This window comes from Athene cunicularia (genome assembly GCF_003259725.1).
Source record: "Athene cunicularia isolate RWA chromosome 1 unlocalized genomic scaffold, athCun1 chr1_part1, whole genome shotgun sequence".
In the NCBI taxonomy this organism is placed as follows: Eukaryota; Metazoa; Chordata; class Aves; order Strigiformes; family Strigidae; genus Athene; species Athene cunicularia.
In genome coordinates, this window is record NW_020799091.1 from 95,681,067 (window position 1) to 95,706,623 (window position 25,557).

The window sequence follows — 25,557 nt, forward strand, 5'->3', positions numbered from 1 at the left end:
CCAGAAGCAGGGCAGCCAGGGAGCACCAGGGCAGCTCCAGCCCCAGGGATCAGACACCTCCCTTGGGATGGGCCAAGGCCTGGGCATGTGCCCAGGGGTGGGCCCGGCTTGGTGGGGCCATGGATGGGCAGGGCAGGGCTGTGGGGAGCTGGAGACTGGTCTTGCTGCGGCATCGCTGGGGCAGGGGCTGATGGGCCTGGGGAGCTGATGTGTGGACTCTAGGTAGGGTGGGGGAGCTCCAGGGGGCTGACATGGGCAGGGTGGGGTGGGGTGGTCAGGGCTGTCGATGCCCTCACGGCCCTGACGCGACCTTCGTCTCCTCATGGGTCTCAGGGAGCCTTCTGCAAAACTAAGGAGCAAAGGATGGGATTTTTCATGTAGAAAGCACCAACATAAGAATTTGTCACCTCACTTTTCATCATCCATCTTTTCAGGTGATTTTTAAGAATGTTACACAACATAGATGCTGCTGGTGTTCCACTGGCAACACCCTGCTCCTATGAGAACTAGACATGCCTTCCCACCCTTTTGACTTCTGTCCCTTAACCAGTTGTTTTTCTGCAAGACGACCTGGCCATTTGTTCCCAGACTGCTTAACTTCTCTAAGACGCATTCATAAGAGTCCTGTCAAAACTTGAAAATCCAGGTGCACCTGGGTTATTATTACCCACCAGTTTACTCTATCAGTGACTGCCAGCAGATTTGTGAATCCCAGCTGCTGTCAGGCTGGTGTTGATGTATCACAGTTGTATTACGTCGTATCATAGTTTCTCTCGAGCTACCTAATGAAGACAGTCTTTGCAAATGTCTGAATACTCATAGAGCCCTTCCTAAAATCTGTTATTAATTTGTCACCGCCTATGGCCCTGGAATTGTGGCCAGCTCAAGCAATGGGTTAAACAAGGCAGCTGCTGTGTGTCTGAGCTCCCCTACAAGATGCGGGTGAACCTCCTCCAGTCCTAGCGATCTGTTGTTACTAATTTTGTCTCTTCTACTGACATTCCAGTTTGACGATGAATTCCTCAGGTTGATGTATTACAAACAAGACCTCTGTTGTGGGAGCCTCTGCTCTGAGCGTTAATGCAAGATTCATTTCTACTTTCTGCAAGACCTCTGCTTCCCCACAATTTCCCAGTAAGGTACCAGTCTGAGGAGTGTTTGAAAAGTTTCATTTCTAACTCTGTACCTTCAGTGAGCCACAGGGTGGCTTTGGATTGTCTGTGTTTAACTTGACAGACCACATCCTTTGCAATTTTCCTCATTTGGGTGTTCTTGTGCTTTCTGATGGTGTTTCCTTACTTGTAATAGTCTCCTTTGCTGTTTACTTTAATGGGTTATTTTACAGTCCAGTCATCGATGTGAACAAAGTATTTCTAAGTCTCAGGCAATTGTTTTGATCATTCAACTGTAGGTTATTCTCTTTTGGGACAATCTGACAGTAATTTGGAGCAAAAGCAGTGTAGAGATGTCTGTGAAGGGTGTGGGTGTATGTGGTGGGAGTGATAACCCTGTTTCCTGCAAAATCCACTGCTCTGAGTAATTTTCATGTTACCTACAAGAACTTTTGGTTTATGAGCCCAGATATCCACCTAATTTAAATTTTGCTTTCGATGACTTGGTTACTTCTAGCTAGGTAGTGCCAGTTAACCACAGAGCTCAGTGAGTGTCTGGAAGTTGAAAGACCTATATAATACAGAGAATGTGTCTTCTTTCACCCATCTTAGTGAAGTTTCTGGTTGAATCAAACTCCTTTGCTCACCTCAGCAATATCCAGACAGGTCTTTGAAAAGCATGAGTTACTGGTAAGAAAGGAAATTAAAAACTGCCACCTTGGATATGAACAATGGATCAATGAAAAGCAGGACTCAGGAGCAAGAAAGCTCTCCTCTCCTGGGAACATGAGCTGAATCTGTGATGCAAACACATTTTCATAAAAAGGAAATTGTCTGACAGAGGCAGCCACAATTAATCCAAATTTCATGCCAGTTCACTATTTCCTCATTAAGTTTCACCGTATATTAAGACTGTATTTGTAAGATGCACTCTGAACTTCACATTAAAGAATAGCCCTGCTGCTGAAAGAGCCATAATTCATTTACTAACAGCCCTTGTTGCTGTGCTTCAGTAATGTAATAATTTTCTCTGTGTCCCAACCATATGATTATTCCTGTTGTGTAGGAAATTTAAGTCCAAGGAATGTCAGATCAAATATAAAAGCCTAGTGCTTACCCACAGCTTTTATTCAATTAAGTAGCCATTACAGAGCTCACACTATTTCAAATGACATAATGCAGAACACAGATGCAGTCCTTTATTACAGATATATGTTCATCTAAACAAAATGACACCAACACAATCCAAACCCATTACAACTTTTAAATTATTATGCTAAGGTGATTATTATATGGTGAGCAGTCTCTGTGAAAGTCAAGTGGGGAATCCGTGGCCTCCACAAACCACACGTTGAACACAGCAGCAGGGGTATTTGAGGTTTATTTGTGCAGTTCCTAAAAGAGGAGAAACAGTGCTGCTAAAATGTTCTCCTACAGTGAAAGCTCTGAGCTGCAGCTTGGAAAACTCTTGACTTTGCAGGTGATGTGTGGGTAAGTCATGCATATGGCTGGGACCTGACACAGAGGTGCCCAAGGCAGGGTCTGGGCAGCATTTAGATGTTTATCTCTAAACTAAGATCTAAAAAGCCCTGTCCATTCCCACCCAGTCTTGCCATGCTTACAAAGTACCTCGTACCTCACACGTTTTCTCTGCATATGCCTTCTACACTGCCCACAGGATCTATAAGTCTTCCTCTGCTCGGCATCTTTGAGGGCTCCTCCTAATCAGCACGGTGCCAGAGCTCCTATCATCCACCTTCAGGTTTGTGGTCCTCACTAAATTGTTGCCCAGCAAAAGTGCCTTAACCTGCATAAGGCTGAGGGCCTTCCCTTTAGAGGCCTGCAGCCCCTCAGGACTGCTGCTATGGTGGGCTCTCATAGAAGCAGCTGTGTGAGATCCTTCCTTTCCCCCTATTCCTACCCCTTGGTCATAGCTTTCTGTTTATATGAGGGGACAGTGATACACGACTCCTTTGCCCTGGTGATCAGAATACTCTTGAAGGTGGGAGAGAAATAAATTAATCCCTCCAGGCAGAGCTGGGAATTATACCTGAATATCTCACACCTGAAGGAGACCCAGCTCCAGGCTGTTAAATGCAGGCAGACTGTCACCACTCAGCACACCTACCTCTGTCAGCCTGGAGGTGAGGCTCATACTGCTGCCTTGGAGAACCACTGCAAACACCAGTCCTTCAGAAAAATGCTTCTGTCTCTGACTTCCCTAGAGATAAAGATGCCTACTGCAACCCTAAATCTGCTGATGAAGCCAAGAAGAGAATAAGATTTTTTTTACTCATCTCTATGTAGTGCGTGTCCCACTTGCTCAATCTAAGTAGCTCCTTTTTCTGAGTACAAAGACCTTGTTTAAACCTTTTCTGAACCACCCTCATGCACTATATGGGTAGCCAATTCCTGATCAGGTCTGGAGCCAGGCAAGTTCCCTACTTTGATCGAGCCTGAAACTGGTCTTTTACTGTTTTACAACAGGGAAAAACCAGAAATATTTCCCAAATTAAGACAGACATTCTTGTGACTGCTTTTTGTTAATCAAAAACTGGGCTAATACAGTGTTAAAGTAAGGGGCTCATTAAAGCTGAATACAGAACAGTGAAAATAGAGATGGAGAGTCTGTTATGATTTACTCATCAAATACTGAAAATATGAACGAGAGGGATGGCATATAGTTATTTATTATGTAGAGAATAAAAAGCTGCATCAAAAAGAGTTTAGAGGGTCAGTTTCTATTTTTACAGGTTAAAAAAAATCAACCTACCTAAAGTTTCTGGAATTGGGTTATGTATTTTCTGTCTGATTGTTATTATTTTTCCATAAGAGCCAATGTGGTCCAAGCTGGGTACTTCTGAACATTATCATGCAAAGAGGAAGGACAGGGACAACTTCCCCACTTAAACCACTTTTATTGGCATAATTGCAAGACAACAATAAACTGCTCACCGCTTCCTACACCTCTTCACCTCATGGCAGCTTCTGTCTGCAACTTCTTACTTTCAGCTCATTACCAGAAAACAATTTTATTGTCACATTAGGCTGGCAGCTGGAATTCTCCAAATGAGGTAAGCAGGGCTGAGGTGCATGCTGTCATCCCTCAGCAAGAACTTGTAACATACAGTGATGTTACATCTCCAAGCTTTACCTGAAAACAGGCATCTGGCCTGGGTTTATTTGTAACACTGTAGCTGATAGATTAATATGAAAAGACAGATGAAAGCAGACACTTTAATTACTTCACCCTAACTTTTTATTACAACATCAAGTAAAATGGTGTGTTACAGAGGATAATGGGTGTGAAGCATCTGGGATGAAGTCACACACAAGCTCATGGCTTGTTATCTGCCAATGGGTTTTTTTTAAATATTGATAACTTCTGTACATGCATCTTTATTTCTGATTTTCTTGATAAATCATTTCAGGATTACTTTGATTTAAGCTGTGAGGTAGCTACTAAGACTGGGACCCCGCTTTTTTCTTCTGGAATTTTCTGAACTGGGACTGTATCGCCACAGCCGCCCGCTCTGTCTCTGGCGCATCCATGTCTATGTCAAATTCCTCTTGAACCTTCTTCTGCCCATCTGCTCGAAGAAAACAAAATAAAACATCAATAATAGTTTTTTCAAACAGCTATAATCACTGGACAGCACTGGTAAAAAATCTTCCCCTCTTCCCTTCACAGACACAACTGTAATGATGGGGAGCATCTTCAGAAAAAAAAACTGGGACCAGTTTCAGCAAACACAGTTGATCAAATCTCCCACCCCTTCCCAACAGCAGTCTGTGGCGGCCTGTTGGTAGCTAGGCACTGAGGAGCGACATCCAAATGGTGCTCGGCAGTCACCAAGCATCACCCTGATGTTTGAGCAAGTCCCCTCCTGCCCCAAGGAGTTAAAAATGCAGGGCAGAGGGACCCTCCTGTGACACCCTGTAGCTATAAATTATTCAGTCACCATGTTTACTATAAAACAAAGGCACCTTAAAATGTTTTAAATTAGGGATTAAGACCCTGTTTTTATCAGGGTTTTAATCAGGATCCTGCATTAGAGGAAGAGGTAATACTTCCTAAGGCAAATTTCCAACCTTTTCACTTGTTTCCTACCTCATCTCTTTTAGCATGTACTGCTCTTCCCCTTTGAATCATTTATGCTCAATCTTTCTGCCACTGTGCTGCTTCTCTCATTCACTCTCTGTGCTGTTATTGCCTTTCAGCCTTAATCCTTGGCTCTTTGCCTTTCTTTATTCCCAGTCCTCAGCTTTTTGTTCAACTGCATTCAGCCTCCACGTGGACAACCCAGCTGACTTTGCTGAATTTTGCTTCATCCATCTACATGTTAAAAGTGCAGCCCTGAGAAAACTCCTGCCATCTTTGCAAAAATAACCCTAATCTGCCTGGACTAACAACGTGAGAACACACATTCACTCCGCTGACCTCGTCCTAACACTGTTTCTCCTCTCAAACTTGTTTGTTAAACTCACTTACATAATTGTGTCCCAGTCCTGCAGTGAATGTCATGCCAGCTGTCTGCAGCTCTACTTAAAACAGCTATGAGAATTCACCCATTTTAAACCACTTTGGTTTGTATTCTTGAGGTTAATACCTCTGGGATGCTCATCTCCAAGTACTGTTCATGCACTTCAAGGGAAAGACTTTCAATGGAGTATTAAAATGAAAAGAAACTCATTCCCCACTCTGTCTTTCCTTCCCACTAGAAACAGGGACACCATTTCATTATTTTAGCATGAGTCTTCATATTTCTTGCCTTTACTTCTTGTTCTTATTCACAACTCAAGCTTTCTGTCCATTTTCTATGACCAAAATCCACTCTAAACTGAGCAAATATTTAAAGGGAAGGTTTTGACATATTCCACGCTGATTTTAACTAAAACAACCAAATAAATGCAGCTATGTTAACATAAAAGAAATGTTCGCTTCATATTTTGTTTTGCTTAGAAGAACATTTAAGAAGATGAAAATGTAAGAAGAAAGAGAATGTCTGGAGGGGAAGAATAGCTTGAGAGCTTACCAAAACTTTGATTATACAGTTCTAATGAAAATTTAGGTTGTCAAAAAGTAAATTTATGGAAGAAAATGAATCATACCAACATTACATCACACTTCCACAGCCATTAAATCTGCAAGAATCTGCACAGTTTGTGTAACTATAGAAGCAACGCAACCACCTTAAGTTCAGAAATACAATTATTGCCTTATTTTTCATGGGGAAGGGGGGGTGAAGGTTGGAAATTATTTCCTTATGCTCACAAGTTGTTGACACAGCCAAGGAGACAACTGAAGTCTCCCATTAAAGCCATGTTATATTCTGAAATTTAGAGTGGCTTGTTAAAGAAACAGACATTTCGGTACCAGTTCCTAAACTATAGTAACTATAACACAACAACACTTTGTGAAAATTTTCCTATTGCCAGATACCATTTTCTCCACATTTCTGTGTACACAGCAGAGAAATGGACATTATTTTTTTAAATCAAATTTCAAAAGGAATTATTATCTTCACAATGACTTACTACATTTTGTTGTTATTTAGAGGGGTTGGGTTTGATTTGGTATTTATAGGTTAAAGGGAACTAAGACAAGAATTTACAACATTTTATATGGAAACAAACCAAAAAAGGATTTTAAATCATCCTGTAAAAACCTAAGAATTTTCAAACAGAACATGTAAATATGGACTTTTCATTTGAAATTTTTGAGAGCCTGATCAGCTAGCTAGCTCTAGCAGCAACCACTCTGTGGTATCGGTAATAGGAAAATAAAAATTGGTTAACTTGTCCCTGTGTCAGAATCTCTCCTCTATTAATACGGTCCTATTAACTTATTCTAAAGAGTATCACTTACGGAGAAATACTCTTATTTCTCATGGAGAAATATTTTATCAAAATGTTTATACTTGTAATAAGCATTTAATCAGTTTTGACATTGATGAGACTAATGTCTTCTCACTGCTTGACGATTTTCATTTCTGTTGTAGCATTCTGAGTTTTAGGATCCTCCCTAGCCACTCACTAGATACAACTGTCAGTATTGGCAGTAGAAAACAAAAATTGAGTTTATGCATCAATTTTAGCTTTTCAGTATATAAATTACTCTCCCTTCTAAGTGTCAATAGGGAAAGCCAGATGGATGGATGAGTAGACACAACTGGTTTCATACCTCTTGATGAACTCTGGCTTGTGCAACTCATTTCCTATTACAACCAAGTCTTAGCAGTATTTAACCTGCAGTAGTGACTCAGCAATCTTACATTAAGATTAATAGACTTAAGAAAAGAAAGCATTTAATATAATTTTTCTCTAGAATTTCCAAGCCAGTTAATCTTTACTTGATATGAAATCATCACTGCCTTAAAATCAATTGTACTACAATAATTTACCACACATGAAGATCTACAATAATTTACCATATCTTAAAATCTACCTGACTTCCTTTTATTTATTGACCCATTCTCATTGAAAACAAAACCAACATTCTTTATGAACGCTTTCTCTATTTCACTTTTTTCCCATGCCTAAGGAGAAATGGTAGGATGAAAAGTTTTCAGCCATGACTTGAACTTGTAGATTAAGAAATTTTAAGTGTTCAAAAGGGCCAAGACATTTAATGGGCAATGAAATTAATTGTTAGCTTACAAATGGTATAGAAATATTTATATGCTGATTACACAAATATACATAATAAAACAACATGTATATCATCTATAGAAAATGTTTGACATACCTGTGTTTTCTTTCTCCTTTTCTCTTTCTATATACATGTATGGTATATCCACATTTGAATATATAGTGAATATATATAGAAATACACAGGCATATTTGCTTAATGAGTTTTAAGTCCTGTTTAAACTAAAAAGAGCTGGATGGGGTATTTCCTAAACTTTGGGAATGGATTTTCTTGGAGTTCTCCCCAAAACATTTTCTATTGATGACTGTCACAACACAGATACTTTAACAGATGGATTGTCAATCTGGAGAGAGAATTAAGTGGTGTGCCTTCCCTGGCTTTTTCTATGCTAAGGGAAAAAGAGTTTAGCTTTTACCTTGAATTGCTTTACTAAAAGTTGCCTCATGATTTAAAATACATAACACCCCACTAACCACACAGGTTTTGTTTCACTGGTTAGTTAGGAGTAAAGAGCATGAGTTCTAACACCACCACCACCACCCATGGCAGGGGAGTTGGAACTAGGTGATCTTTACAGTTCCTTCCAACTCAAACCATTCTACGATTCTGTGAATTAACAACTGACCCACTTAATTACAGTGAAGACCCAGCCTGGGCTCGGGATCTGCACAGACTAGAGATGACCTCACTGCACCAAGATGAGTGACTAAAAGCGTTTCTGCACCCTTCCTACTATGTATGCAACTATGCCACGCTAGCTTTTACCTGTCAGTAGTTGTTGCTATATCTCAAACATGAAGGATATTAAGTTTGAACGCTCAAATCATGAAATTTATGCAGAGAACTGAAAGCAAGCCCATAGAAACGTCCCTCTTTCTTTCACTGTCTCCCACTCCTAGCTTTCCCTTCACAAGGGATCACTAGCTTGGAAGTGGTCTGAAAACCCAGGGAGTTTTCACTCTCAGCAGGCCAGAGCATAGACAAGCACTTGCAGTTTTACTCTCGAACTTGCTTTTTTCATTCCTACCAGTGGGGGCCAACCATTCTGTCTGATAGCAGGCCACCCTTTTCTAAGCCATCTTTATGTAGCAATAAAGGTAGATCTGGATTCCCTCCCCAGCCTTTCACACACACACACACACACACACACACACACATATACTTTTGTCAATATGTACACTTTCCAGACTATGAGCCGATTTCTTCCACATGGATATCTGAGGATCCCTGGACTACCACAGGTACAGATGGAGGAAACTAGGAGGAACAAGACTGTTGTCAGTACACTTCAATTCACAAGCTACTTGTGATTTTGAGGGATTCAGAAATCAAAAAGGGTTGATAAGCGCTGGCCTGCATTTTCTGCGGGGATTTAGTTTCATTACCACCATAAAAAATAAACCCCCTAACCTCTCTCACTCAGTTATTTCAAGGCTTTCCCTGTAAGATTTCTTCATACTTAGTCCAAATTCCCTTTCCTAGATAATGATTCTCACTCTTCTGAACACGCCATGACAAGCCGGAGGAGTCAGTACATGTCTGTGCTGGGTTCTGGTCACCACCTACACTGATGGGTTGGCCATAGCAGTTTAGTATCTGATGAGTTTTTCAAAATCATGTGTTTAATGTGGACTGATTCTGGCCATATGTCAATTCAGGCAAATCTGACTTGTGGTGGAACAAACTCATTGGAGCACATCAACTGCTGATCAACCAGTCTGGTGCTACAGACTACTTCTGCAGGACTAAAGACCGAGACAACTTGCAGGGTGCAGATTTTACTTCAGAATATACAATAGTCATCCCAGCAGGAGAGCCTGAAACAACATCTAATTAGCTGTTTCCAAATCTAATATGCTGAAAGCTCATTTCACATCGTTGCAATTGAAAAAGATCTATTTATTCCATTTCCAGATGAAACATTAGAATGCTGTCTCCATAACCTGCTACAGTGCTTTGTAATCCATTGCAAATGCTGGATGGATAATGAAGCTGTCTGTAACAAGGAAAACAATCAAATCTTACACACAAATCTTGCCCGGCAAACTCTCAGGAAATGTAGTGCAAGTGTAATTATTCACAAATATGCTTTCAGCTATTTCTTCCATTTACTCTTAAGATATAAAGTAAAATAAATTGTGACAACACTGGAAAAAGAAACACTGCTTATTCCATGTGGGCCAAAAGCCTAAAGCATTAGTCTTTTGTGACCTCTGAACACAGGCTGAACAGCCCAGTCTTTCCTAAAAGTGTTCAGAGAAGGGCAAAAGCTGGAGGGATGGCCTTGGGGGAAAAGAAAACTCACTCTTTATTCTCAGAATTTCTCCATCCTCCAGATGAAATAGAGATTGCTTGTCACCTTCTGGAAAAACATTCAGCATGAAAAATTGCATGGGCTGGAGCCTCTAGCTGGCATTTCATGCCTTAAGTGCTATCCTCCGCCCCTGCTCACCCGGCCCACATCCAACAGGAATTACGGGACTGTACTGAAGATGGAATATACTCATAAAAATACTGCATTTTTCAGGGGCTAAACCACAGCATTTGCAAAAAGACTAGATGAAGTGTGGGACAGAATCACAGTGCCCTATAACATGCCTGAAGCGGTATTTTGCCTCAGGCAGGATCATTACCTCCCACTGCTCAAAAGATTATTCAAGCTGTGACAATCTTTATGCTACTCTGATCCCAAGCTATTACACCACTCTGTCCAATGAGGCAGAACAGACCCTAATTAAAGAGGACCAAAATGGGCAGGAATCTCAGGGATGTTGACATTCATGTGGAGCATTATCTTTATGAGATGGGAAGAGTCATTTTATCAGACTAGACTCCACAAAGCAACCAGACAGCTAAAGAAAACATATGGGTGCTTAGATGTATGGAGGCCAGATTTAACTCCTTACAAGTACCAGTTTTGAAAGACAAGAGTTGATGTGGCCATTCTTCCCCCTCTGTATTCAGCTGAGGTGTGAGGAAGTAAAAGACAGGGTGTCATCTTCTATGGGAATCAATCTAGCCTTTTCCTTCTGCACAAGATGAGGAAAAATACCATCATAACTGACCTCATGGCTGAAGAAAGGAGACAGTCTGCTTCTCAATAATAAGTGCCGGGGCCACATTACCCAGGAGGCTGGCTTTGACCCTTTGTTTTGGTCGCCCTGCTGCTCCCCAGCAGACTCTTACTTCACAGGGCAGCTGAAAAGATGGCAATGTTGGGGGAGCGGACGTTGCCCAAGCCCAAGAGAAGAAAGGAAGATAGTACTGGTATGCAGAAGAGAGCCTTGATCTAACCTTGCCTCCTCTTATTTATTTCCCAGACTTTTTTTTTTTTTTTTCTGAATAAAATGCCAAGTAGAGACCTCCCTGAGATCATCAGCTCAGTAGCTCCAGTTTATTGCTTTCTGTGGTATCAGGAACAAACATGTCCCAGGGCCTTGAGCATTGCACTGGTTTTGCGACCTCGCTAGCTTGGTGTATACAGCCTGAAGCTGTGGTCTGGGGAGACAAGGCTGTTGTGAGGACTTTGCCTCAGCACCCCTCCAGTGGTGGGATGATCCAGAGAGAATTATTTTTATGAGTAGCCTGCTTGTTATAGCCCAGGGAGCTGATGAAAGCTCATTAGCATGGTAACTATGCATGTTGAGGGATGGAGCTCCATGATACTGCTGGTGTGATGCAATATTCTCATTGCCTAGACTTCCCTTACTACATCAGGATGTTATTGGCCTTTCTGTTAGCTCTGTCTGCCTCCTGAGTTACTGTCTAGGCACAAACCTCTTGGAGATTACTTTTTTCACATGCATGTTCCTGATGTCACAACACAAAATTCTATTAAATTTTGGTCTAACTTTCCTAGATTGATAGAGTCATTTAAAGGCATTGGCTCCTGTGATTTTACTGGCTAATCTCCAGTTTGGTGGTCATCTGCAAAAGACCTGAATCCCTGGAAGTCTTGTAATTACTTGCTTTACCAACGTGTTGATATAATCCTAACACAGTACCAGCCCTTTGTGGAATTACCTCAGTGTGACAGTCTTGTGGCCCCACCGCCTACTCAGACACAAGAGGCACAATCACTTCAGTCCTATGAGCAGCAACCATGGGACTATGCAAGACAGAAATTCTGTCTTCTTCCCATGCATATCTGCACAATGGGTTATCACTATCTGACTGTTATATAGAAAATCCAACTACTTCACTTTTACGGGCACAGTTTTTGGTTAATTAGCTCAAGAATAAACTAATAATCTTCCTTCCTACTCATTAAAAATGCTGTCGGATGACATACTAATTTTGTGACAAGGACTACATCACTACATTTGTTTTTGTTTCTTCACTCCATAATAAACTCGGACATTTAAGGGCCACCTTTCAAATTCATTGGTTGCCTATTCTGTTTGAGTGTCAACAATGGGGGGTTTATGTAAGGGTGTTCATTTTCCATGGTCAGTTATTTGAAGATGGTAGGTGCTGGAGAAGTGCAATGTCCACACAGCAACCATCTCTGAAACTGAAGAGCAAACTCTGGAGCCCAGTAGTCTCCTGTGACTTCAAAAACACAGTGTGAAGGGAAATAAAGGTTATTGTTAGTGATCAGATTAAATATAACAGCTATTCTTATCTGAACCGCACCAACTGGCCCCTTAGTAGCACTCAAATCAAACCAGAAAAGAATTAACATCTTCTTATTAGACTGTAAATTACAATTTGGTATAAAGAAGACAACTTCATTAGGCAACCAGAATCCTTTCTTCTTCAAACTGACCTTTACTTTTTAATGCAGTGTTATCTCAAATTTGAAAAATTAGTTTTGCTGTAGAAAATAGCAGTTGTTCTTTTACAATTTTAAAAATGTTATTTCAGCATGAGGCTTTTGAAGTGTCTGATTCATCTTTTTTTTTCCTAGTTGTAATAACATTGGAAAGCAGCAATACTATTTCTGACATAAGATAAACAAAGAAGCACAAAACTATGTATATTGGGATAATGTATAATGAAACAGAAAGGAATAGTAATAAAATTCAGTTTACAAAAATTGTATTTTCAACTAATTCATAGCCAGCTACAGATGAATTGGTTTTGCCCAACAATTAATAGAAGAAAATACTATTTTTCTTTAAATGTTAATACTATTTAAGCAATCATTCCTCATCTCCAAAATAGTTAGTGTAACACTTACAGACTTTTAAAATGGTTTACATATGTGTAACTGACACATAGACTTATGTGTTAACGGGTATCTACGAGGTATTCTGGGCACAAAACTAGAGGCCATATTTCACATCCCCATGTAGAGATCAAACTTTGCGGAAGTTTAACAAGGAACACAGCAAATTAACATGGCCATCAGCTATATAATTTCAACTCTTACTAGCTAAAGCTGTACCTGAGGAGCGCTAGACTGACCGGCAAAAAAGTGGAAGCCTCTGGGAGCTCAAAGGAAATGGTGCTGGGATCAAGAGCTGGCATAGTCAGGTCCCTCTGTCTCTGCAGACCAATGCCCCACCAGCAGAGATAATACAGTCCTAAATCCTCTCCTCCAGGAGACGGTACCATGATCTTCCTCACAAATTCAGTCCAAAGTTATGGGAGTCTCTTTCTGCAGCTACATGCATGTGATCTCCAATGTCCCAGCCAAATTTTAAATGGGAATCAGTATGATGTGGTTTTAATTTCCTGTGCAATTTCCAGTTCTCACTTCCTCAGTAAACACTGTGCCTTTAAATAGCTTTGCTGTTCAACTATGACAAGAGCTGCGTTTCAGCTAGGCATGAAGCAAGCCACCGTCTTGACTCGCTAGTCAACTGCTTGATTAATATATGATCAGTTACTTTCCTATTATGGTAGCATTCAGGCACTCCAAGCCATAGATAGGAACCTTAATGTGGTTACAAATGCAGAACAATAAATTCTCCCCCTTCCACCACCCCTTAGTGCTATGACCTTTGCAACAGTGTCTTCTGTTATTTTGAACTTGATTGCTGAACTTCCTCAAGGCTACCTCCTAGGCCGTGGCTACACCAGGACAGTACCCAAGGCCACGATAGGCTCAGGCGCCATCCACAGCTTCTCTAGAGCATGTAATAGTCGAGTCGCTGGCATGGCTGGGCTGTTTCCAGCACTGCCAGGCTACTGGGGCTGCAGAACATAGCCAGGACCCTACCTTGCAGACATGGGTTCATGGGTTTTTGAGGGAGAGTTCAGCCCTATTGATTCAAGCCATGCTGTGCCACTTTACATCAAAGAGAGAAAAGGCTCTAGCACATTTTACTTTCTAATAGAGATGTAGCCTCCAGCACTTCAAACCACTCTGTAGCTCGAGACTGTGAGGGAACTGACTCAAAATAAGTTGGCACTTGCTATTAATTGTGTGATGACCAACAGTACCTGAGAGCCCTTGCAAGGAAAACGTGTAAGAAAGGTGTTCATCTTCCAACACAGTACTGCCTCCCTTCTGTCACGCAATGGCTTTGCTTTCCAGAAATGCTCCCCCCCCACCACCACATTCACAGTTCCTAAGAGTAGCTAGGGAATAAACTCAAAAACAGCAGTGATCACAATATGCCACACAGAAGTAGCAGAAAAGGGGGCTCAAATTCATGCACTGCCAAAGTGAGATGAGCTGGGGAAGATAGCATAGGTTACAGAGGAAAACCTGTCAATCAGAAAAAGGAGAGGAGTCAATCAAATGAACTGTGATATGGAGTCTGAAAGTGTTTCTTTGACACTCAAAATTAAGAATATAAAGACCGAGATTTTGCCCTGCTCATCTTCAAAATGGAAAATAAGGGCAGTTTCTAGGCATCATTGTATACCGGCAGATTTCTGTTAGCATAAGTTTTCACAGTAACTTTAATAAAAATTGTTATATTAGAGCTTGGAAAGTCACAGCAAGAAGATATTCTCCTCTTGTAAAATCCATAATCTGGTTTTAATTACAAAGTATTTAACCACTTACTCAGCAGTGGACAGTATAAGGTATAGGAACTGAGCTTTGCCATTCAACATTACACTCCAAAGCAAAAGAAGAATTTCAGTATCTGCTATGTCTTACAATGTGGTATCAAAAAACACCTTGTAAATAAGATTATCTGTAAGAATCATTTACTTTACTGCATAAATTAAGTACTATGAACAACTTAAATTATGTTCAAACACTGCAACCTTTATTTGCATGAATATGCTCACTGTTCTGTGCTGGTAATAGGATAATTACTTTGGCACAATCCCATCATGAAAAAGCCATTGTTTTAATACAGGTATGTACCATGGCTTTTTAACATCTTACACTATAGCCCAGCTTGGGGGTGCTTGTGGAGGCAACTGGGTTATTCTCAAAGTCTTGCAGATAGCATTGGAGCTTGTAAGGTTAAAAATGCCCAAGGAAGCATGTGGAGTACTTCGGAGACAGAAGAAAATTGTCACAGGGTACCAGATCCAGCCCACAGGCTGAGTTGAACAACCATGCTCCGAGAGATCCTTTTGAGAATGTATTTGACAAAATAAAGTTTGCCACCCCTCCACAAAACCAAATGCATCCCATCAGTAGAGGTCCAGAGATGCAACAGATCTGAAACCTATGCTTCTGGAGCAGCTCCAAGGTAGTTCAGTCACAGTCTGAGCAAAGACCAGCATACTCTGATAGACATCGATTTACCATGAGACTTGGCTTGCCAGTAGATCTTACATGGTCCTGCACCAACTGGCTTTGTGACTTCTGCTCCAGCATCCACAAGTGCAACCAGATGCAGTACTGGATTGATGCAGTCTGGCCAGTGGTTTTACTGAATGTTCTGTATAGTGAAATTCTCTCAAAAAAGGTACAAAATTTTAACGTTTCTGACTCCTGAAAGCAGTTACCCAGCTGTACTTTTCCACCACACAGCAAAGAAACTCTGCTGCAGGAGGGTTCTAAGAAATTTCCACTGTTTTCTTTTGCTTGGGGTGTTTTCTGAACAGTCTCCATTGAACACAAAAAGCCACACTATATGTTTATTTCCCCTGCAGGCTGCTTTGCTTAACTTCCTTAGCAAGAAAGGCACCTCAGGAGAATGCATGATAACACTGAAATAGAAGTAAGAGGGAAATAAATTAAGATCCTGTGGCAACATGGCTCTGAAAGGAATTACATGCTGGAGGGTGTTGTCAGTGTATTCCAGGCTGCCTCAGCCAATAGCCATTTGGAGGGCCATGTTACATGTTGTGCAGAAGCTCATTAAGCCAAACATTTAAAAACTGGATTCTAGATAAAAAGCTCTGTCCAATTTCTGAGAAAAATTCACCTAACCTAACTTGCAGGCATTTACATCAGAGCTCAGCAGCAGCTCACTTTAGAAAGAAATCTACCATCCAGCAGAGAAAAACAGGCACTCTGAGGGTACAGTTCATCAGACCTACTACAGGTAGACATTTTACAATAGCATGAATCTCACCCTTGAATCCCCTTCCTCTATTGGCTAGTTCTCTATTAGCTATAAGAGAGGCTCAGGTTGACTAGTTCAGATGTAGATATTGATATTTAATCAAATGAGTAACATTCCCTGACCCTGAGTGGTGCCTGATCTACAGATTGCAGAATTGCATATGATCACACTCATCTGCTATTTCATGTGAAATTCTTTTTCATCAAATAAAATATTTAGCCCTTATGAAAGGTACTACACAGAAACTGTAACAGCTGAGAAAGCCTATTTGTTTCAGAAAAAAAAAATAAGAGGCACACCTCCTCACACTAGTCCATGTGCTTCCATCCCATTGCTAAGCAAGGAGAGAACAGCTCACTTTCAGAGGGTCAAAATGAACATTTGTTCCCTCTGCTGAGATTGCCAGTGAAGCTGCCAGTTGTGCAGCTGATCTGGATTCTCTCATATTGCCTCAGGAGCTGACCGAACAGTCCGCATACATTTCTTTGTTTATAGATCTATAGTTGAACAGACAAAAAAAACCCTGTAACAGCACCTCTTGCTATTCTTTCAGTTTATTTTAAGGATATTGAATTTATGCATATATGTGTGCCTGCTTGCTATGGAGAGACTATTTCACACTCAAAAACCTTTTTATGTGTACACCAGTAAGACTTCTTATATTTCCCTAATAAGGGATTACAGTTAACACACCACAACAAATGCTTCATATGAAAAAGTAGGCAAATGACAGTTGCTGTGAGAACTATAATCGAATGTGCAAGCTACTGCAAACACGGGATCTCTACTCTGCTATTTAGTTAATAATGAGCCAGGTGATGACTGCTGACATTCTGCTGAAGAGTGGAGCTGCTCAAAGGAACCTTGTTACACCTTACACCTGTGTCAAGGGTAGCCATTACTTGCCTGCAAGACTAAGACTACATAAAGGAGAAGAAATAAAATAGGTGAGTCAGATGTTCTGGAGGAGACAAGTACCTTTTAAAATCTATTGCTAGCTGTGCTTCTTGTTGCTGATTCAAGCCAAGGAAGGCCCCCACTGACATGAGATTATAGTCTGCATGAAGTGCACAGAAACCCACAGTGACCACCTCCTAGTACAGTTCGCCAGCATGAATCCCCTCCCCTTCCTTCCTGGGCCTTGTGCATCACTGGTGGGTAAGGAGGTGGCATGGCTTCCACACTGAAATCTTAGCTGATGTGCACTTAAAGAATTAAAATTTTACAGGGCAATATACACCCACATTCATTAAATGTCAAAACACACAAGTTTCAGCATCCCTTAATAGAAGAAATACAACCCCACCCATATATCCTTTTGATTTTTTTTTCTTTCCCCTCCTCTAGAATAGAAACTGATGCTAAGGTTAATATAATGATTGGCTCTGAGACAGAACATGAGCATAGCTCTGCTCTTCCACAAATTTCCTCTCACTGAGTAATAGAAAAGACCTTATTGGCACCTAGGACGACAATTTACTGTTTAGCATAAGGCATTAAAAAATGGCAGTGAAGAGATTCTCTAAAAGAGTGGGGAATGAATCCAGAGGGCAAGGTGTCCTTCTCAGCAGCTTGTTCATTACTTATAGACAGTTACTGTATTGTGAGGCTAAAGCCTGGAATTCTAACAAGTCAATACCAAAGCTCTGTGGGATTTCTCATCCCTGACTTTAGTGTCTGTGTTGATTGAGTGAGGACTTACGGTATAGGGTAATGTAATTTTCCAAGCCTTTTCAAAGTAGCAGAGATTAATGAGCAAGGTCAGGCACCAAAGGCACTAGACAGTACTTCAAACCATGCTTCTACCCTTTTTCCCCCCCCTTTTCCCCTCTCTCAAAAAATAAAATTCCAAACCTTCTAGGTTCCAGGCACTCAGCATCAAATTCAAAAGAGGATATTGCTATTTCAGATAAAGGATGGAAGGGTTGTTCTTCCATAAAAATGTAGCTACATGTTCTGAGAAGCATCTGACAAGCATCCAGCTGAAGAATAGATCATTAAGGCTGGGTTGCAGTGGGCTCATTCTCAGGTGTGTAGCAAGAAGCATCCCCCTTTTTATAGCCTATGGATTAATCACACCTACATATTTCTTTTTTTAAATGTTGGTAAAAGCAAGCATGGTTTTCCAATAAAGTCCCAGTGAAAGGAGAAAATAGGCCCACAGTCCTAGCATATCTATCTATCTATCTATCTATATCTCAGGTGATTATAGAACAGGGAAGGGAAAGCAGTCTCTTTATCCTAACAGATAGTGCTTTTAAACCCACACAGTACAGAGGACACAAAGAAAGGTTATACATGCTTGAAGTGCAGTGCATTTCTGATCTCCCTATGAAAGTGGTGGCTAGCTAGCACAATGAACCACAAAGTTCAAAAAAATCCTTTGTTATAAGTTTATGGTAAATGTTTTTTATGCTGGGAGATTCATAAGGCCTCCCTGAAACTTGGTATTGGAGTGGTTTGCTTTTAAATATAAAATGTTTTAAATATAAAACATGCAAAAACATTTTAAAACAAAAAAAATGTTTTATTGATGTGAGGCTGTCTGGAATAAAAGAAAGGTTCCTATTGATGCTATCCTTGTTTTCACCTCACTAAGTTTTCACCTGGCACCTTTTAACATCTGCTATTTAAAAACAGCTTTATCAGCTAAATCAATGCCTGCCCTTCCTAAGTGCTTCAATTGCAATTAGAGAGTTATTAAACCCCGTGCCAGATAGTCTAGTTGACATGAAAAATCTGAGACCAGAGAATAAAGGTTTCCCTCCTGATCGTTGTATGTTTATTGCACACAGAAAGCTATATTAGAAGAATATTAAGGCTGTAGAGCATGAAAAAGTTAGTAAACAACAAGCTATACCAATACCATTACGCAATTAATTCAGTTAATTTCACATAGACAACTTCAATTCCAGAAAAGCATGTTTCAAGTACTTGACTTTGCAACCTTCATAGTCTTAGGAGCATGTTGTATTTCCTAGATTTAAAGAAAAAAATACTATCCTGCTGCAACATATGGACACCCACATGGTTCCTCAGCATGACTGCTTGGAACTGTTAGATCCACCACATAACCTCTTGTTTTAATGAGGTAACTGACAGTAGTACTGGGCTGTTGTTCTCTACTTGAATGAGTAGGAAATGGGATGAGTTGCATATTTTGCTGGTGGGTTTCATATAGCTGACAGGAAAGGAAGAATGAGACAATGAAAGGTACAGGCTGCAGGCTCAGGGACTTCACTGATGCCTTCAGATGTGGTGGCCATTTCTGTTCCACCTCATCTGTACAAACTCAGGGCTAGCCCCATCTCTTCCCCCATCTACATCCTCATCATGGTTCCAAGTAGACCTCAGTGATGCTGCTTCTGTCTAGTCCTAGTCTCTAGAACTGTACCAGGGCATCCCCTAATCTCAGAAGTCCACCTCAGCCCTTTCCCACACTAGCTGGCTCCTGGCCTACTCCAGTTCTCACATCCTGATTCATATTCCTCCTTCCCAGTCCCAGTTTCCATTCTGAAGTTTCAAACCCCTCCTAATATGCTGGAGTTCTAGTTTTTGGATGAGACACTTCTGAACTCCATCATTCCATCCTTTGACTTCCCTGCTCCAGCTTCTGTGACCACCTGGTTCCAAGGAAGGAGGTACATTTCCTCCTAAGCAACTGTGGTGTCATGGGAACACAGAGGGAGTACTACCATGCTCCTAGTTTCAGTTCCTGGCCAAGGTGTAGCTTACAGAAGCAAGTAGCAGAAATTAAGGGAAACTAATTTCCTTAAGTCTTGCAAAGAGAGTGTCGGTTTAGTTGTAGTGCTTACTATTTGGCTCAGTGATGTTGAATTTTCATTTAAAAGAATAATTAACTGCTTCACTGAACACATGCAAACGTAAGACCTATCTTTCTAAACGTTTATAACTTGGCCAAGTTTGAAGATAGAAAAGTCACATACCAGATGGCAAATCTTACATTTCTGTTCAAAGTTACAAAGGCTCAGAACAGTCAAAAAGAGGCCACCAGAAATTGTTTTTAATTGCTAGACATGCTTGCATTTTGTTCAAGCCTCATTTTTGGAAACAACTGGAATGACTTTGCTGAACCCTTCCAAAATAATTCTGCTTGAGGCAAGCAATCAACATGACAAATTTCAGCCTAAGCATTTGGATTTTGGCAAGGCTGTCTACAACTGAAAAGGGAACTTTTAACCAACGGAGTTCAGCAGCTCTGTTAATTGGCCTTGCCGCTAGTCCAGGTTGTAATAAACAAGGTAAGTGTATATAATATGAGTAAAAGAATGTAAACTAAATGAAATAAGTTATGGATAGCTGGAAAATCTTTAAAAAGGGGTCAAAACCTGAGTGTGAATATTCCTGTGCTGGTTTTGAGAGTTGCCAATGTTTTCTTGCAGTTTTAACCTAAAAAAAATTTAGAAAATAGTTGTCAATTATCACAATCAAAGCTCTCTTATACATTGCATTTGAGAATTTCTCTTGCGCTTTGTTCTGCAACTCATTTAAAGCTTCTCTAGAAAACATTTTCCCCTGTGTTAATTTAAGCATTAACAGGCACTTTAAGTTCTGTTTGGATTTACAGACATGTCAGATTGTTGATAAAGCTGATCAGCATCTTAGCTGACACACACAGTTGACCAGCCTCGTATCATTACACCAGCCTATGTTTTCTAATCCATGTAGATTAGTTTTTCCTTCCCCTATTTGTGAGGATTACATGCCCCATGAGTTTACAAGGTTAGCATCTAGAAGGAAGACTAGAAATTTCATACATTTCCATCAGAAAACACAAGCTGGGTTAGTGCAGTGAAGGATTTAAATTAGGACTTAAATCCCTGACACCATAAGTGTTGGCATATGCAGAAGGCACAGTAAACAGCACTCCCAGAACGAGTCTCTGTAGCACTAAAACCCACCTCATTTTATTCACTGCTCACATTTTAGACCTCAATGTAAACAGAACCAATTAAATACTTTTTTCTCTTTTGCTCAGGAAACCCAATATTTACTCCTTTCTTCCCAAGCTAACAAGGTGGATAGGGAGAACAACTAAAAGCCTTGTTTCCAAACCCACTATCCTGAAGACTGCTTTGTCTTTCTTAAATGTGGTGCTCTTGCACAGATGTTTCTTTGCTGCCTGCTCACCTGGCCCCTCCTTAAATCTAGTTTGAGAAACAGTAGTGTTTTGCAAGACTGGAGAGAAATGAAAGACCCTGGGTGAGGGTCAGCCATGACTCCAAATTAGAGCATTAATCAGTAACCTTTTGGTGAATGTATACTCTTTAGTGAAGACCCAGACCAGAAACTTTGCCAAGGGAAAGTTTGGCAGTTAGAGGGAAAAGTAGCATCTAGCTGTGCTTGAGACATAAAATTCTCTGGGGAAGGAAAAAGAATGAAGAGATGGAAACACAGCATGAGGGAGACAATAATAAAGCAAGCCAGAGGAACAGCTGCTTGTAGAAAAGTTTTGTGAAGATGGAAGGAAAGTAAGGAGTAACTAACCTGACCCATCATAGCAGCCTGGCCTCCCTGGCAAAAAGGACCAGTAAATTGTAATCACCCCAGAGCATCCCACTGCATCACATGCTTTATCCCACTCTCGTGGGCACACTCAATTGTTGCCTGTGAGAATAAGGGGTTTCACTGGCAGAAAGCTATCTACTTATGAGACTGACTGGTTAAAAGCTTCAGTATAGTGAATGCATCTTGGGCCTTGCATAAGCCAGCAGAAATCAAAGCTAGCATAGCTATGGCAATATGTACCACTTGAGAACCCGAGTCTGGTTTCTGTTCCTTACCTCAGTCTGTGAAACCTCTTCAGACTAGCAATAACCAGAACATTTTTTTAACCAAATTAATCAGACTTTCTCCGGAAGCAAGCTACTGGGGGGGTGGGTTTAGAACATCATTTCTTGAACTGTCTGAACTGAAAGTCTACATTTTCTGGGTTTGTTTCATTTTCTGGCATGCTTGGTCAAGCTTATCAACTATTTTGCCACATGCAGAAAGCATCACTTGCAACAACAAAAGTTACCTGACACTGGAAGAGGCAGCTGGCAGTTCTAGACTGGATCACTCACTATCTCTGCAATTATACTGAAATGTTAAGCTGTGATGAACAGAAGTGGAAGCTGTGCTCAGTCTCTTGCTGCTAGGACAGAAACCTCACAAACACACTTCAGAATAGAAGCATCTGCAATTTATCTCAGCGCAGGTTAATTAGATGCCAGTTTCTATTCTGCAAGTTCAGTCAAGAGATCTGCCCCTAAATATGCTTCATGGTACCACATAATCCTGGAGAAAACTACTTACAGGCATAGAAAATTACTGTGATGTCCTAGCAGTTGTGTGAAGCTAGGGTCAGATTTATGGTAGTTATAAAACCTTTACTTGAAACTTGGCATGGAAATTTGGATCTATTTATACTTTGGAGAGGAAAACAATAACTTCTTAGTGATCTCGCATAGTACCACTCCAAAATAATAGTAGTTGCGGATGAGCTTACATTTTGGGTTCATTAAAACCTCAAACTTAGAACCAAATGGAGTGGGAGTTAAAAGCTCACACAAAGAGATATATGGGAGAGAAACTATAAAGAAGCATTAGTATCCCTAGATGCAGCTTTCTTCACTGATTTTTCTTTTTGTTTGCAGAATTTTTAACTGCAAAAAGAAAAAGAACTAATAAAAGAACATAAGTATTCTAATTCCAACTCACTCTGGACCTCAGCCAGTCTACTATGTAGTAGGGAAAATGCTCATGTTAGTGGCAGTAACCTTCTTAAGATGATGAATAAAAATTTACACTAGTTCTGCTGCATCTGAGAACAGCCTCTAGATTGCATTGTTCACAAGGTCTGCCTGTGGCATGGGAGAAATGGAAAGAATAACCAAAAATTAGTTTCTTTTTGATGTTCTTCCATAATGGAATGGTTTTTAAGCTGAGAGACCTCCAGAGGATTCCATCCAATGATTCAGTCTCACTTTTTATTTATGTGGTCCCTCATTTAAAAACCATAAATACTTAAACAGCGGTTTTGATGCTTTCCTCTGGCATAGTTTCAAAGAGATCCAACAGTCAGTGCAGACTAGGTCCAAGCCTCCCAGACATGGGTGGAACAGCTCCAAGTCTTGCACCAGGTCCTACTGTGCATATGACACAGGCCTGTCTGCCAGTGTGCTAAGTATAAACAGTAGTGTTTATGGATCCTTAATCTTCACATTTCTTTCCACTAAGGTCTAGAAGAGCTACTTCTCTTGAATTTGACAAAGAAAGGAACTTAAGATGAGACAAAATGGTTCTGATGGATAGAATGACGGACTCATGACTGACTGGCAAAGCCTGTGTCTGTGCCCTCCACTGACAGCATCTATCACCCATTGATAAAAAGGTCCAAAACGACATATCTTCCATTTGCCTTCTTACTTTCTTGGCTAAAAGAAGCCACGAATGCTTTTTTCCAGCTTCTCCTAGGCAGCACGTCTTAGCCTTCCAGAGGCAGTTCTCACAAGACATACAGAGTTTAGCTACAAATAGATTCATTGTAAAGATCACCAAGATATTTTTGCTAGTAAAAAGTACAGGTGTCTATGAACAAAATCATTAGATGAGATCATAATACATCTGTGCTTTCCACTGTCTGCTAGTAATTAGTCTGCTGGCCAACCAAGAGGTGGCCACTTCAGGATGCCAACCAGCCTTGAATCCAGCTACCTCAACTCTGTCTGGACATTCTTCCCTGTGTGGGTTCTGGCTCCTGGTTATTTGAGGTGAAAAGAAGAGAGGAATCTGATTTTCATCTGTGCTGTATAAACAGCAATCTGTATAAGCCAGGATGGGAGTATACATACTCCCATCATACCTCCAGATGGGACCCAAGCATAACTGGAAGTCTGGTATTTGTGTGCATCCACATCCTGTCTCAAAGGTACCACACCTGATAACCTACATTCAAATCTGAAATCCATCTAAGGCCAGAAGAATAAACATATCTTGAAGCTTTATTAATCTCTCTCCTCCTACCCTTCTGTTTAGCTGTACCACATCTGCCACAAAAGAGAATCCATCCCAGAATTTTCTCCACAGCCAATTCTTGCTTCCTGTCAGAAACTGTTCTGTCTATAAGGACCTCAGCTCTAAATTCTTAAGGTGCTACCAATTTTAATAAGAACTCTTTTATGAACACTGAAATAGAAAATTATGAGTAAAAATCATTTACATACAATAACACAGCATTGTTTAGCTGGAGAAAATGGTCCCTATATAAAGTAGGCAGAATGAACAGAACAAGCCCTTAAAAAAAACCTACATAAGTAAAGGACTGATCAAGTCTAATTGAAGCTTCAAACTACAGAATACTGAAGTCACAATGCACTGGACGTCAATGCACCACCACTGTGCAATAAAACAAAAGGTGCTCAGGTGAGGGACTGTCCTACACACTGTGTTTGAAAGAGCACTATTGCAACACATCTCAGAATGGAGTGCTTCTGAAGAACCTATGAAAGTAGGAACAGGAACCACCTAGAGTGAAAAGAACATTAGCATTCCAAAAGGCTAAGTCTTAGCTGCCTGTATGAGATCTGTAACTTAGAGACTGCAGAGCCAGGATAGCTACTGTTGGATTAGTACAGACACATAATGAATTCCAAAATCCCACAATTGTTTTTTCTGGGTATTAGCCTGATTTTAATTAGTTTCTGCTAGTGAATACATTTGTACATGTCCATTTTTTATTGGCAGCTTTTAGAGGAGCTAGCAAATTGGTCACTGTGGAGTACCAGTGTTTCACTAAAACTGAACAAATTAATGCTTTCCCCACCTAAAGTCAGCCAGCAGTCTCATGGATTTTTAGGTATAAATTAAAATAAAAGATGAGATGCTCAAGATAGTCAGCATACTCATTCATCAACCATGATTAAATAATGTTACTGTGAAACACTTAGAGAAGTGCTGAGAGCTGAGTTCCAGTCTCTGGACTATCTGCATTACCTCCCAGGAGCTGCCAGAGCACCCTGCCCTGTTTTCCACTGTGACTCTTGAAATGCCTTTTCCATATCTGGTGCTATCCAAGTTTCTTCTTTTCTTGAGAATTCCTCCTTGGAAAAGATGTATTTTTCTCAGTCCTTCCTATTCATAACCCAATATGATCTGGGGAAAAAGTGAACCAATATCAAGTGTGCTTGACCAAAGCAAATGCTTTCATCAGATCCAGTATCCTAGCTAACAAAAACCTCAAGCCAGGAATTATTTGAATACTTTCACATCCAATTTCCATAAAGAAAATGGCTGGCTGGAAGAGCTGTCATGAGGTGTCCAGGATCAGCCAGATCTAAGTAAGGATGGAATTGCCTGAGATGGG

General features: G+C 40.6%; 1 protein-coding gene across 1 annotated transcript in view; it reads right to left on the bottom strand.

Moving 5' to 3' along the window:
* Window positions 1-2,217: 2,217 nt before the first annotated feature.
* The window catches only part of PCP4 (Purkinje cell protein 4), a gene marked incomplete at its 5' end in the record, with an annotated part of 33,180 nt that continues 9,840 nt past the window's right edge, over window positions 2,218-25,557 (bottom strand). Inside the window, one exon of the mRNA XM_026853325.1 lies at window positions 2,218-4,702. Within this exon, the coding sequence (XP_026709126.1) occupies window positions 4,575-4,702 (128 nt within the window). The remainder of the gene's footprint in view (window positions 4,703-25,557) is intronic.